Source organism: Astatotilapia calliptera, chromosome 23, assembly GCF_900246225.1.
Source record: "Astatotilapia calliptera chromosome 23, fAstCal1.2, whole genome shotgun sequence".
NCBI lineage: Eukaryota > Metazoa > Chordata > Actinopteri > Cichliformes > Cichlidae > Astatotilapia > Astatotilapia calliptera.
In genome coordinates, this window is record NC_039323.1 from 10,559,621 (window position 1) to 10,572,729 (window position 13,109).

At 41.2% G+C, this 13,109-nt stretch overlaps 2 protein-coding genes across 4 annotated transcripts; one reads left to right on the forward strand and one right to left on the reverse strand.

Annotated features, from left to right (window-relative positions):
* Positions 1-852: 852 nt before the first annotated feature.
* LOC113016276 (granzyme B(G,H)-like) lies at positions 853-6,851 on the reverse strand. Its single transcript, XM_026158984.1, has 5 exons — positions 6,163-6,851; positions 1,825-1,975; positions 1,595-1,724; positions 1,141-1,395; positions 853-1,035 (listed from the first exon to the last, which is right to left on the reverse strand). The coding sequence occupies exons 1-5, from the start codon at positions 6,218-6,220 to the stop codon at positions 868-870; spliced, it is 762 nt and encodes a 253-aa protein (XP_026014769.1). The 5' UTR covers positions 6,221-6,851; the 3' UTR covers positions 853-867.
* A 679-nt stretch (positions 6,852-7,530) lies between these two features.
* Positions 7,531-12,645, forward strand: LOC113016912 (galectin-3-binding protein B-like). Of its 3 annotated transcripts, none has more exons than XM_026160101.1 (6): positions 7,531-7,751; positions 8,713-8,785; positions 9,755-9,946; positions 10,032-10,163; positions 10,276-10,546; positions 10,619-12,645. In XM_026160101.1, the coding sequence occupies exons 2-6, from the start codon at positions 8,728-8,730 to the stop codon at positions 11,640-11,642; spliced, it is 1,677 nt and encodes a 558-aa protein (XP_026015886.1). In that variant the 5' UTR covers positions 7,531-7,751; positions 8,713-8,727; the 3' UTR covers positions 11,643-12,645. The 3 variants fall into 3 exon arrangements, with proteins under 3 accessions (XP_026015886.1, XP_026015884.1, XP_026015885.1); XM_026160099.1 differs by lacking the exon at positions 7,531-7,751 and adding an exon at positions 8,121-8,418; XM_026160100.1 differs by lacking the exon at positions 7,531-7,751 and having other exon boundaries at positions 8,121-8,785.
* Positions 12,646-13,109: the final 464 nt, after the last annotated feature.

Below are 13,109 nucleotides of genomic sequence, written 5' to 3' on the forward strand. Positions count from 1 at the left end.
ACACTCCCCGCTCACTTTAAAATACTGTGCATGTGTTGGAATATACATATGCTGCACACAGAACACTACAGATGTACATTTATATGTGTTTCATTTATATTTAAGCGTAGATGACTCTGCAAACTTTGAGAAGACTGTGGTTGGTGATAATCATCTGTTGTTATCTGAAGATGACAAAAAAACAGAGTAGAGTGTATTTACACTGAGTGGGTAATTGTTCCACTGGCTGAAGGGGAAAAACAGTGATTTGTAAATGATTAAACAGCATTAATGAGGATATGATTAAATAACTGCTCATTTTCAAGTGTGTAGATTGTGTGGTATATAATTATTCATTGCAACGTGATGTTTTAAGTATCGCAACGCCAGTTACTTAAAAAATAATAATAGTTGCATTTAAGTAGTGTGTAAGTAATTTTAGGTTGTACCTAAATTTTGAGTACTTGAAAGGAAATACACAAATACTGTAAGTAATTGCTAGTACTGTAGGTCATTTTAATTCATGTGTAATTTATTACTTGTAGAAATCTTATATCATAAGTACAGTATATTTTCAGGACATGGGTCATATGATCAAGTGGATCAACCTCACTGAACTTCCAGGTATTTAACAGGAAAGGACACATTCTACAAATTTTTGATGGTGTTTATTTTTTAATGTAAGTTGGTAAATGAGAACAGTCTTTATCACATTTATATGGGTAGGGTTTTTTTTTTACTGTTTACTGTGTTTTATTGTTATTTTTATTATTTATAATGTTCAAACAAAACAATCATTTAAAAAAAGGAAATCACATATTTAATTCTTTTCATTTTTGACTACACTGACAGAGAATTAATATACAAGCCAAATTTTCAGTGAAGTTTTTACTCCTCATATTTTCTGGATTTCACAATCCTGTTGATCCACTGAAGGTATTTTGAGATGTCTGTATAGATGTTGGGTTTATTGGGGTAACTGCAGTTTTCTTTATAGTTGAAAGAAACAATGCCAACAGCCAACCCGTCGCACACCAGAGGACCACCAGAATCTCCCTGTGAAGAGGAAGAATGTTAATTTACCAGCTTTTATTCCATTTATTTTTAAAAATATATTTGTGATGAAGGAGCCAGTTTACACGGAAAGGACAGAAAACATACCTGACAGAATCCTTTGTCTGTCTCATATCCACCTGCACAGATAACATTGGCAGGAAGACCAGGCCACTGGGGCTCACAGACCTTTCGTTGAATGACAGACACGTCCACCACCCTCAGCTCATCAACAGGTTTACCGTGAGTTTTAGTTGTTCCCCATCCAGCCACCTGACACACTTGGTTTTCTTTTAGGTTTATTTCAGCCTGTGGAAGCTTAATTTTTTCTACACCATGGCCCAGTTTAACTTTCTCAGACAGCTGGAGACACAAAGTAAAAATAGAAATGTCTGTTTCAGTCCAAATCAATTTTATTTATACAGCGCCCAATCACAACAACAGTTCTCTCAACGTGCTTTAATTTGTGAGGTAAAGACGCTAAAATAATATATAAAAAAAATACAATTAGAATAATAAGACCACAAATATGTATCATGTTAAACTGTGAATATGTCCTTACTTTAATCAGCATGATGTCATTACCCAGTCCAACCTGTTGATAATTTTCATGGATGGTTTTGTTTTCAATCTTTATTTTTTGATGACTGCCATTCTTGAGATTGTGGTTGCCGAGAACGACGTGTGTGAGGCTGATGAAGGAGTAATCAGTTAAAGGTAATCAATACATTTTCTAAATGTATTTTAATGACATGAGTCAGAGATTACAGCAGAAGATGTTTGATTACTCACGAGCCATCACAGTGTGCAGCCGACACTACAAAGTCCTCAGTCATGAGAAATCCTCCACAAACACGTTCACCCTTGTTGTTCTGCACAGAGGCCATGTACTGCATCGAGTTCTCTGGGGCTTTTGTACCATGTATGATTTCACTTCCATGTGCTGAAAAGGTCAAATGAAATCAACAAAAATGAAAAAAGTCTAGGGATATTCCAGGTTTGGTGGGCCATGTTGTCTCACATATTATGAGCACAGTTCACAGCAAACTATAGATGAACTGCACTGTGGCCGCTAAAGTGATTCTTTTCCAGATGTGCGCAGTGTGTTGGTGGATTGTGGAGCAGCACCAGCTGAGGAGAGTGTTACAATCTTCTTTTACAGAAGTTGAGGACCAGAGACAGACACACACAGGTGAGACGCTCAGCACTGAGAGTTTTCAGAGCAGCCAGCGTTAACTGGAGCAGTCTTAAACATGAGAGACTATATAGAAAACGTGTCACAGAGCCGAGTGTACAAACCACAAACTTGTTATAGTTTGATCACGGTTATCAGTACAAAAACACATGTAAGAGTGGGTTTGGGTTTCAGAAGGCTGCTGGTTTTCTGGTTTCGTTTTCTTCTTTGTCGGCATTTGCTCTTAGAAGAGAGCAACGCAGAAAATATAAAGTTTAATCACTTTGAGAACTTTTGTAAATGTCCTTTTGTGACTCGTAATGAAATCGTTACAGGACAAAAAGGAACCCTGACAGATAAAACTGGCTTTTATCTTCATGTTCAGCTAAAGAGCAAATGCTAATTTAGATGTGAGTGAAATGATTCAATTCAATTTTATTTATATAGCGCCAAATCACAACAAAAGTCACCTCAAGGTGCTTTATATTGTACAGCAGATACAGACTCCGGTTGGAGTGAGAGAAGGAAGACAGGATAAAATACATGCTGTGGAAGAGAGACAGAGATTAATAACAGATATGATTATTAATCTCTCTTTCTAGTCCCTGTCAGGACTCTTGCTGCAGCATTTTGGATTAGCTGAAGGCTTTTCAGCGAGTTTTTTGGACATCCTGATAATAATGAATTGCAGTAGTCCAGCCAATGATGTGGCTGAAGCTTTTGTAACAACAGCTAAACTCAAAAAACACGAAGCTTAACGTTTAAACCTACAGAAGCAGATGTACAAGTACAATAATGCTGTGTGTGTGTGTGTGTGTGTGTGTGTGTGTGTGTGTGTGTGTGTGTGTGTGTGTGTGTGTGTGTGTGTGTGTGTGTGTGTGTGTGTGTGTGTGAGAGAGTCTGTGTATGTTTGTAACATAAGATTTTTTTCTATATCACCAGACACTTATCTTAATTACTTTTGGAAAAGATACACATTTCTGGGACTATGAAGCTGTTTCACACACACACAGACACACACCCTTACCCTAACTGTAACCTAATTGTAACTCTGACACTAAAACCACATTTTGAGTCCCAAAAATGCCTTCAAACTCGTGGGGACCAGGATTTTGTCCCTATAAGGGCTGTTGGTCCACACAAGTATAGTAAACTTTCCAGTTTTCCCCACAAAGATATGTAAACAAGGTCACACACACACACACACACACACACACACACACACACACGTACACACACACACACACACACACACACACACACACACACACACACACACACACACACGCACGCACACACACGCACACACACACACACACATAATCATTAAAAAGAAGTGTCTGTTTATGTAGAGAAAAGCTTATGTTAAACACACACATATATAGATAGATGTGAAATACCAACATGCTCACTCTCACGGTCTGTTTAAATTCTCAGAAAACTGTATCTGAACCACAGACACCGCTGGTTCTAGATTCGCTGATTCTGGATTCAGATATTCAGACTGAGCTGACAGATAAACACAGTGAGTCTCCGACTGTGAAACACAAACGCTCTCTGAATGAGCCAGAACACAGTAAAGTGTCTCAAGCTGAGCTGGCAGAGCTACACAACATGACCCTAGCACATTTTAAAGGAGCATCAGGACTCATCATGACTCTGATTTCTTAGTAAACTTTGTTAGTAATGTGTTTATTGAAAATGAAGTAATGCAGTAATCTCCAGAGGTGGGAAGTACTATACTTGTGTATTTATATTTATGACAACTTTAAACTCGTACTCTCTACTTTTAATACAAATATCTAGACTTTCTTACATTTCTACAGCAGTTTGAACACAATTGAGGTGAGACATTATTTGACGTCACTGCACGCCGCTGAACATCAAACATCGACCCATAGAAGACTCTCCTGCTGGTGTGTCATCGTCGGTGCTCATCACAAGTAGAGTGAAGAGCACCAAAGTCCTCGGTGTTCACATCACAGAGGACCTGTCCTGGACCAGCAACACCAAATCAGTAAAAAAAGCCCAGCAGAAACTGCACTTCCTGAGACGATTGAAGGTGTGCCTCCCAGAAGCCGTCCTTAACACAGAGGCACCACAGAGAGCGTCCTAACCAGCTGCATCACAGTCTGGTATGGAAACTCCCACACGTCCAACCGCAGAGCCCCTCCAGAGAACTGTGCGGACCGCTGAACACGTTATTGGCAGCTCCCTACCCAGTCTACAGGATATTTACACCTCATGCTGCGTTCTTAAAGCCACTAACATCATGGCTGACCTGCATCATCCCTCCCAGTCTGCAGTATCAGGAGCAGGTCGGCGAGATTGTGAAATAGTTTCTTCCCCCAAGCGGTCCGACTCCTGAACACAACACTGGACTCTCTTCTCTCTTCTCCACATACTTCTTAGACTACATAACACTATCCCCTCACTTCCAATACTTACACTATTGTGTATTGCACTGTTCCACTCTGTCAGTGTACTATTGTATTTATTTATTCTCATTTGTTTCTATTTCTATTCAAGTACAACACAGTTGTATTTATTTGTAGTTTATCTTTTTTCTGTACAGTTGTGTATGTATGTATGTATATATATATATATATATATATATATATATATAGCACTTTAAAATGTCTGTGAAGGTTCTCAGTCATCCAGGTCATCGTAGTCAAAGGAGCTTGCAAAGAAAAGCGTCTGGACTTCTTTAAGTTGCTTGAAGACGTTTCACCTCTCATCCGAGAAGCTTCTTCAGTTCTAAGGTCAAATGGTGGAGAGTCCCAGATATAAACCTAGTGGGAGTGACCCCCCACAGAGGGACAAAAGGACCCCCTGATGATCCTCTAATCGCCTGAGCCAAGGTGTGAAACTGGGTGTGGGTCCCAATCAGCCAGGGTTTCGGGTGAGCTCATTGTGAAACCTGGCCCCACCTTATCATGCGAATTCCTGAGGTCAGATGGCCCAGGATGTGAGTGGGCGTTAAGGCGTCTGGGGAGGGAACTCAAAACTGGATTATAGATGGCAGACAGTTGGTGTCGTAAACCACCGCCTCTGTTCAAAGATGGTTGCTTACAGTGGATATAGATGGCTTCTTTCACTCCTCTTTCAAACCATCTGTCCTCTCTGTCCAAAATGTGAACATTGGCATCCTCGAAAGAGTGTCCTTTATCCTTAAGATGCAGATGGACTGCTGAGTCTTGTCCTGTGGAGGTGGCTCTTCTGTGTTGTGCCATGCGCTTGTGAAGTGGCTGTTTGGTCTCTCCAATGTAGAGGTCTGGGCATTCCTCGCTGCACTGTACAGCATACACCACATTGTTAAGTCTGTGTTTTGGAGTTTTGTCTTTCGGGTGAACCAGTTTTTGTCTGAGCGTGTTGCTGGGTCTGAAATGCACCGGGATGTCATGCTTGGAGAAAACTCTCCTGAGTTTTTCTGATACACCGGCTACATTGTCATCCCCTATGTAGCACTTTAAAAGCAACACATGGGCGACCAAAGTGCTGTACAGCAGAAATATACCATATAAGTACCATAAGTATAATAAATACAATGAATAGATTGCAGTAAAACAAGTGTCAGTTACCCACTGAGTTGAAAGCCAGTGTCTAATATTGAGTTTTTAACCTGAATTTATAGACCACCACTGAAGTAGATTGCCTAATGTGAAGAGGAAGCTCACCCCAAAGCTTCGGGGCCACAACAGTCACACTCAGTCTCCTCTAAGTTTCAGCCGCGATTTAGGGACTGAGAGAAACAGCTGCTTAGCTGACTGGAGTGAAAGAGGGGGGACATAGGGCTTCAGCAGATTGGACAAGTAAACAGGTGCCAGAGTATTAAAGAGGGATTTAAAATAAATATGGAGAAAGACGGACAGGAGAGAAAGAGGAGAGCTTATATTTAACAGTGAGGTCTGATGAGTGATATGATCCAATCGTCTTGCAGTTGCAGTTCTTACCAAGTTGTACGAAGCATGCCAGGACACAGACGAGTAGAAATTTCTGCAGACCGAGCATGATGCCAGCATGTGTTTGTAGGAGTGTTGAGGTGAACTTTTATTGAGCAGTTTGCTTCAGTGGAAAGTACGATTATCATATGTGGTAAATGTGGCTTTCAGCTGCATCCTTTACCCAGTGTAAGACTGAAACTGGTGTTATCATCATGTTCATCAGCTTATCGGTGTGAAACACACTCATCATGTTTAGTCGTCATTATTTTAAGCTCTTATAATAAGAAGTTCCCACCCGTTGATCCTCATAGAGCTGAAACACTGAAAGATTAGCTGCTGAAGATGGAACGCATGAGAGCTACATGTCATCCTTTTATAAAATCTGAAGCTTCTGCTTCTGCTACTTTACCACACTGCTCTATACGCAAATTTCCCTACAGGTGTACCTACACAGATAAATAAATACTGCTTATTTAGTGTCTGCAGTGTTAATCAGAAAGTTTTAAATATTCTTCATTGAAATCTTTAGTAGCTGTATCAGTCTGTGATGGCTGGTTGCCCACAGCTGGTTTTGAAGAAGCTGCAGAGGTTTGCTCTGTTTGCTGACTTTTGTATTTGGTGTGACCTTGGGCGTGACCTGATTTTCACTTAAGTTAAATCAGCACAAGCTGCTATTGGTTTCTGTCATCACATACAATTTTAACATTGTTAAACAACTATTATTAATTATTAATTACTCTTTGGTGTAGATCATACGGAGCCCCGCAAGGGACATGGGAGAAAAAAAATTACGATGAACTTTTGCGAGATCCCGAGTTTGTTGAATTCCAACAATGGCAACAAAACAAACTCGGGATCTCCCAAAAGTTTTGTGAGATCTCGCAAAACAAACTCGCAAAAGTCCGTCTTTATTTTTTTCCCCTCCCATGTCCCCTGCGGGGCTCCGTAATATTACAACTAAGTAGCTGCCGCCATTGTTGGAATTCAACTTTTGCGAGATCCCGAGTTTGTTTGCGAGATCTCGTTGCAAAAGTAACTCGAGATCTCGCAAAACTTTTGCGACATCTCGCAAAACAAACTCGGGATCTCACAAAACTTTTGCGAGATCTTGCAAAAGTTGAATTCCAACAATGGCGGCAGCTACTTAGTTGTAATATTACTCTTTCTGGGTCACAAAATACACTTTTAAGATATTTTGAGGCGTGAATGTAGTTGTGTAAACGTCAGATATCTGCTCGGTTTACAAGACATCACATATTTGCAAAAGTGCTCCGACGTTTTGCGAGATCTCGCATAAGTTTTGCGAGATCCTGAATTTGTTTTCTCGCAAAAGTTCATCGTAATTTTTTTTTCTCCCATGTCCCGTGCGGGGCTCCGTAAGATCAAGGATAGTGAAAAACATTTGATGCCTGTGATAAACTGTAGCTGAATTTCACAGTTATGGGATGATGCATTCACACTGGATACAGACTAAAAACCGTGTTTAGTTTGAAACACACATCGAGAAATTCGTGCTGGGAGACATGTTAATGATTGAAAACATTCCAGAAATTCACAGCTGCTCGATCACTTGAAGGTGAAGCAGGAAGATTGTGGAGGTGAGATGATGGAAGCACAGCTGTTTTTATTTCTGCAGCTACGTTCATAGAGCCTGGTGATGGTTTAAAAGCTTTTAGCCACAGCAGGGCGAGCACAGCTCATGCTAACAATGTGACAGTGAGCCTGGATGCTTGAGCATTGCTGAAGTTGTCGTCTGTCTGAGCGCGCTCTTTGGCCTTCATGATGTCGCCATCTGCTGGTGATGGACTCACACTGGCCTCTAAACAAACATCAACTTCTGGCTTTGAAATAACTTTATCTCTAGCTCATGTGCGGGCAGCATGGGGACCCCAAAAGTATGCATGCCCAACTGCTATACATGATCCAACATAGCTTAGAAATGCAATATTTAAGTTTAAAGTCTACATTTCGTCCTGCTTTCTGTTTTTACTATTTTCACTTCTCATTGTATTGAGTATGATCTATCCATAATCTCATGAAAATATTATTGGCCATTAAAATATAAAGCCTCGTTATGAATCTTTTGTGACAAAGTCATATGTTTTGGAACTAAATGTGGCATCATCCCAAGTTGTTTGAAAAGCACGTTGGGTGTGGTAATTCCTGGAAAACCACCGCCTACAAATAAAGTAAGTAAAGTGGCTCCTTCAGTTCACGGACTGACGGACCTCATCACAGAGCAGCTTTTCTTAACCTGGAGCTCTAGTAAGTCCTTTCCTAGCTTTGGTCAGGAATGCGTATGATTGATGATTTGCTGGCAACAAAGAAAAGGACGTTTAGTTTTTCTTTTATGATTTCAGTCGCTGCTCTGCAAAGCTGCATTTGAATGTGATGATGTGCACACAAAACTTCTCCAACTCTTAAAACTCTGATGTATTTTTTTTAAAGCAGAAACATCATTATTATGCTCAAGTGTGAAAGAAGCAGGATGATTGCTGATAAAGAAAAGAACGCATTTTTAATACAGAAACGTGTTGCACTTTTGCCTTTTGTCTCCAGTTTAGAGCCATTAAAATGAATGGAAATGCTTTTTTATTCTGTATTCTTCTGCTGAGCGTCACCTTATCCAGTGGTGAGTAAAACTGATTTCCCATTAAACTCAATTCTCTATTAATATTACAATCTAAGCTGAACACAAGTGTAGTGTTGTTTGTTTAGTATTAGAACACACCTAAAACACATGTGCATGTGCATGCATGTTCTTGATGAGGTTGTCGCTTGTTTCCAAGGTTTCATAACCGCAAGAAACCGTCAGTCGACAGTTTAAGGGTTACTTTATAAAGTTATCGTGTCACAACAAATAAATAAATAATTATTACCAGCACAGAGGATTATGAGCATTCTCAGGATGTTGTTATGAGTTCGTTTACTAACATGGCAGCCAATCACAACCCAACACCAACTGGCTATCACGGTATGAGGTGTGCAGATACAAAGAAAGGTTTCAGATGTTTGCACCTAACATAGCCGCGATAGTATAATGCAAGTGCTAATAATGATGCACTTTAGTTTTATTTAATGCTTTATATATGTGCAATAATGAATCAAAAATTTATAAGGAAAACATTTATGGTCACAGCTCACTTAATTACTTTTCCTGTCCTGGGAGGAAATTCCATCCAGACATTTACTGTAGGGTCTACCTTACAATATAAAGTACCTTGAGGCAACTGTTGTTGTGATTTGGCCCTGTATAAATACAACTGAATTGAATTAAAAGTGATGTTCATTTTTTAAAAACATGTTTGTTTGTTTGTTTGTTTAATAACTGCATGGTCTTAACCCTGGTCACTGTAAAGAACAGCTGATGTTGTAACGCTGTGTACAGTACTAACGCTGTCGAGACGTTTGCTCATATTGCTGTGAATTTCTGCAGCCTGTTACAGTCTCTAGAACAAACCACCGCTGATCTGATATCAGTATTTTTAAATAAAAGTGGGAAAATAGCTATATATCTGTTGTGCTGTGAAATCTACATGATCCTTCATCTTTCTCCATAAATCCCAAATAAATCGATTACACTGCATTGTTGTTCCTTTAGCCTATGAAGAAGGTTACATCAGGCTGGCTGGTGGCCAGGAATACTCCGAGGGCCGTGTGGAGATCTTTCACGATGGAGTTTGGGGGACGATTTGCGACGATGGCTGGGACATAAATGACGCTCATGTAGTGTGTCGACAGCTGCGTTTCCCTGGTGCAGCCGAGGCTCCTGGATCAGCTGCATTTGGCGCCGGTAACGAAACCACGACGCGCCTCTTACGCGCTGCATTTCAGTGGTTAATGGCTAGACTGTAATTGTGTGGCTGTTTTGGTTTTAGGGGTCGGTAACATCTGGATGGACGATTTAACCTGCGGTGGGTCGGAGATTAACCTACTCCAGTGTACGTTTCCTGGCTGGGGGGTCCATAACTGCGGTCACGGCGAAGATGCCGGAGTTAGATGTGAGAAAGGTGAGGATGTTAGCATAAGGACAGAAGTCTCCAACCTCCTCTGAGAAATAAAGGTCAGAAAGACATTTGTCTTAGAAACAGGTGTATTCACCGTGTCTGTGATCTCTATCAGGGGCGGAGCCTCAGAGCAGGGACCTCAACCACGAGTACACGTTGGACCACAATGCCAGCCTCTCTCAGCAGCTAGGCGAGCTGTTTGACAGCAGACAGGACTGTGACGTGGACATTGCAGTGGCAGTGGATAACAACATAGTGGAGACCATCTGTGCTCACAGGGTCATCCTTTCTCTCAATTCAAACCTCAAGTCTTTGCATCCAGACCTCAGCAGCTTGCTCATTAATGTGTCTTCTGATTGCAGCCAACATGCCGACATATTTGTCAGGTATAAAAAGTTCACACTTGCACATATTTCTATGTAAACCTGTGATCTGTCAATCAAATTTTTGAATTTCAGATACTTCTACACGAGGAAGATTACGGTCACATTAGCCTCCTCCCACTGCATCCTGAAAATGGCTTCTGACTGGGGCCTGACTGAATATCACAATGAGGCTGCGAATCTCTTCAGACTGTTTCTCCCCGAGGACCCCACCTTCCAAAGTCAGAACTCTCTTTATGAGTACGCAGTTCGCAGAAGTGACGACACGCTGCAGCAACTATGTCTTCGCTACCTGGCGTGGAACTGCGAGGCGCTGATCAACTCCCCGGCCTGGACAAGCCTTCCTTTTAATCTGGTCAAAGCACTCCTTTCTCGCTCAGACCTCGTGGTGCGTAACGAAACAGTCGTCCTGAGCGGACTGGAGAGATGGGCAGAAGCTCGAGGAAACGCAACCATGCGTGAGATACTTCTAAATCTCGTCCGCTTCCCGATGATACCAGCTGAGGACTTATACAGTCTTGACAGCTCAGAGTACCACGCTAGCAAGCTGGAGGGGTTTCAGTTTAATGCTCTTCCTGTAAAAATGCTCCTCAGCGACCTGACAGGAACCATCTACACACCCAGGATTTACACTGGCAGACCGTGGAGCTTCACCTTCAGCAGTCAGGAGATCCGAGCTTACCAGCACTCCGGGGTCTACATCCTTCGAGGCCAGCGAGTCAGCAGCTTGACGTCTGATTTCCAAACCCCGGTTCATAACAGCGCCTATTTCGCTTTTCACACCATGCGCTGGAAAGTCACGACCTACGTCAGAGAGGAAGACTGCACGAAGCAAAGTGTCACTTGTGCTTCTTTACCAGCGATCAGCTTGAAGATTGAACAAAAGAATTTACCCAGTGAGATGGAGGGCCGCATCCGTTACAGCAACAGGCTCATTCTCATGTGCGCAGGAAGGCACGTGTTCCACGTGAACGAATTTAATGCTGTTGACAGCGACAGCCCCATAGCTGTTCCCAGCATCTCAGAACAAGTCTACCCGTGCCACTCAAACCTGTTCTCCTACCAGGTGGTGGTACGTCCTCAGTACTCAACAGATTAGAACTGACTAGAGAACTTAAGAGAAGGAGGGTGTGCGTCAGCGCAAGAACTGCACGCACATAATGCTTTCGGCTCTCTCCTCCTTACGTGCAGCGGCTGCAAGTGGAAACCTCACAGTGACAATTAAGGTGGATCCTGGAGCAGGTAGAATTGACTTCATGCAAGTTTTCTAAACATGAGCCAGCTTGTCCTGTAGTTGCTGTGGAATGCATCGCTGTGGCTTGTTTGGGCACATGGCGCTACTGTAAACCTGGGCAGAGAGCAGTATCACCGCATTTCTATCTGATGATAAGTGAAAAAATAATAAAAAAAGGTCTGGTCTACTGTTATAATCACTCTGTCTGCAGAAGGTCATGCATTTCTTTTATTATGCAATGTATGTGTAATCAGATTACAGTGTATACACTTCTGTAATGTATTTGATTCACTGAAAATATTTACTGTCACTGCCATGACAACAGTCCAGCAGTCTTAGCACAATCTGTCTGTCCTTATACAAATACAGTAGAATGATAGAATAGAGACAGTTATTAATAATACCTGTTAAAATCCGCTGTAAGTAACAGAACGTTTAAACATACTGCAGGCTGCCTCCTCCTATGGTGTCAGTTTGAAAATCCTTCATCACCCATGTCTCAAATTATCGCATTCACAAGACTTTTTTGAGGTCAAGGTCACTGAGATTTGAATTCATCCAAGATTTTGTGTAGATACAACTGCGGCCCACCCGCCCCACGGTGGGGTGATAATGATACCAAAGGCTGATGGATTGAAAATAAAGATTTAAGAAAAAAAAACAAACTCTTTTGAAATGAAGTTACAAGTAAAGTTATGTAAGTACAAATGTATGATTGCTAAATCATTTAGGAGACGTGTTTTATGTCATCAAATTATTTCAGCTAATTTTAACACGGTACAGAGGCCGGGAGCATTCACATCAACTCTGCTGCTGTTAGTTTCTGTTGGTTTTTAAGTGAAATAAATTCTTCTTGCACTTCTTTAAATGGGACTGGTGTCAAAATCATAAACACTTTTATTTTATGGAGCTGGTTTTTAGATCCTGCCGAGCTTAATTCAACAAAAACAGGCAGAAACCTTTCTGATAAACAACGCTTCTCATTTCCTCACTTTAATGTTTTGAATACTGTGACTAAAGTAAAGGGTCTAAATCAGCGGTCTCAAACTCAAATGAGCTGTGGGCCACGGGTGGCACTGTCGTCTCATTGGAGGGCCACTTTAGTGTTCAAGTAGTACAAAAAACCCAGCCAAACAAACAACAAAACACTTTTAAAAAATCAGATATTGTATAACAATTCAAAACTGCAAACATGGGCTTATTTTTTTTCTCACTCTTAACTAACTGAAGCCTTTCATTGAACTACCAAAAAAAACACATTGGTTCTCTCGTTCTAGTCAGACATGCGGCAGCACTTCTGCTATACTTTTGTTTGTATTTAACAAAATAAAA

What these genes read in the sequence shown, in the direction of transcription:
- LOC113016276 (XM_026158984.1), bottom strand. Translation starts at nt 6,220, where the DNA reads ATGCTCGGTCTGCAGAAATTTCTACTCGTCTGTGTCCTGGCATGCTTC. An exon ending in GCTGCACACTGTGATGGCTC is followed by an intron (nt 1,725 to 1,824) that starts GTGAGTAATCAA and finishes CTCCTTCATCAG; the next exon opens with CCTCACACACGTCGTTCTCG. An exon ending in ATGACATCATGCTGATTAAA is followed by an intron (nt 1,396 to 1,594) that starts GTAAGGACATAT and finishes TTGTGTCTCCAG; the next exon opens with CTGTCTGAGAAAGTTAAACT.
- LOC113016912 (XM_026160101.1), top strand. Translation starts at nt 8,728, where the DNA reads ATGAATGGAAATGCTTTTTTATTCTGTATTCTTCTGCTGAGCGTCACC. An exon ending in GAGCGTCACCTTATCCAGTG is followed by an intron (nt 8,786 to 9,754) that starts GTGAGTAAAACT and finishes TTGTTCCTTTAG; the next exon opens with CCTATGAAGAAGGTTACATC. An exon ending in ATCAGCTGCATTTGGCGCCG is followed by an intron (nt 9,947 to 10,031) that starts GTAACGAAACCA and finishes TTTTGGTTTTAG; the next exon opens with GGGTCGGTAACATCTGGATG.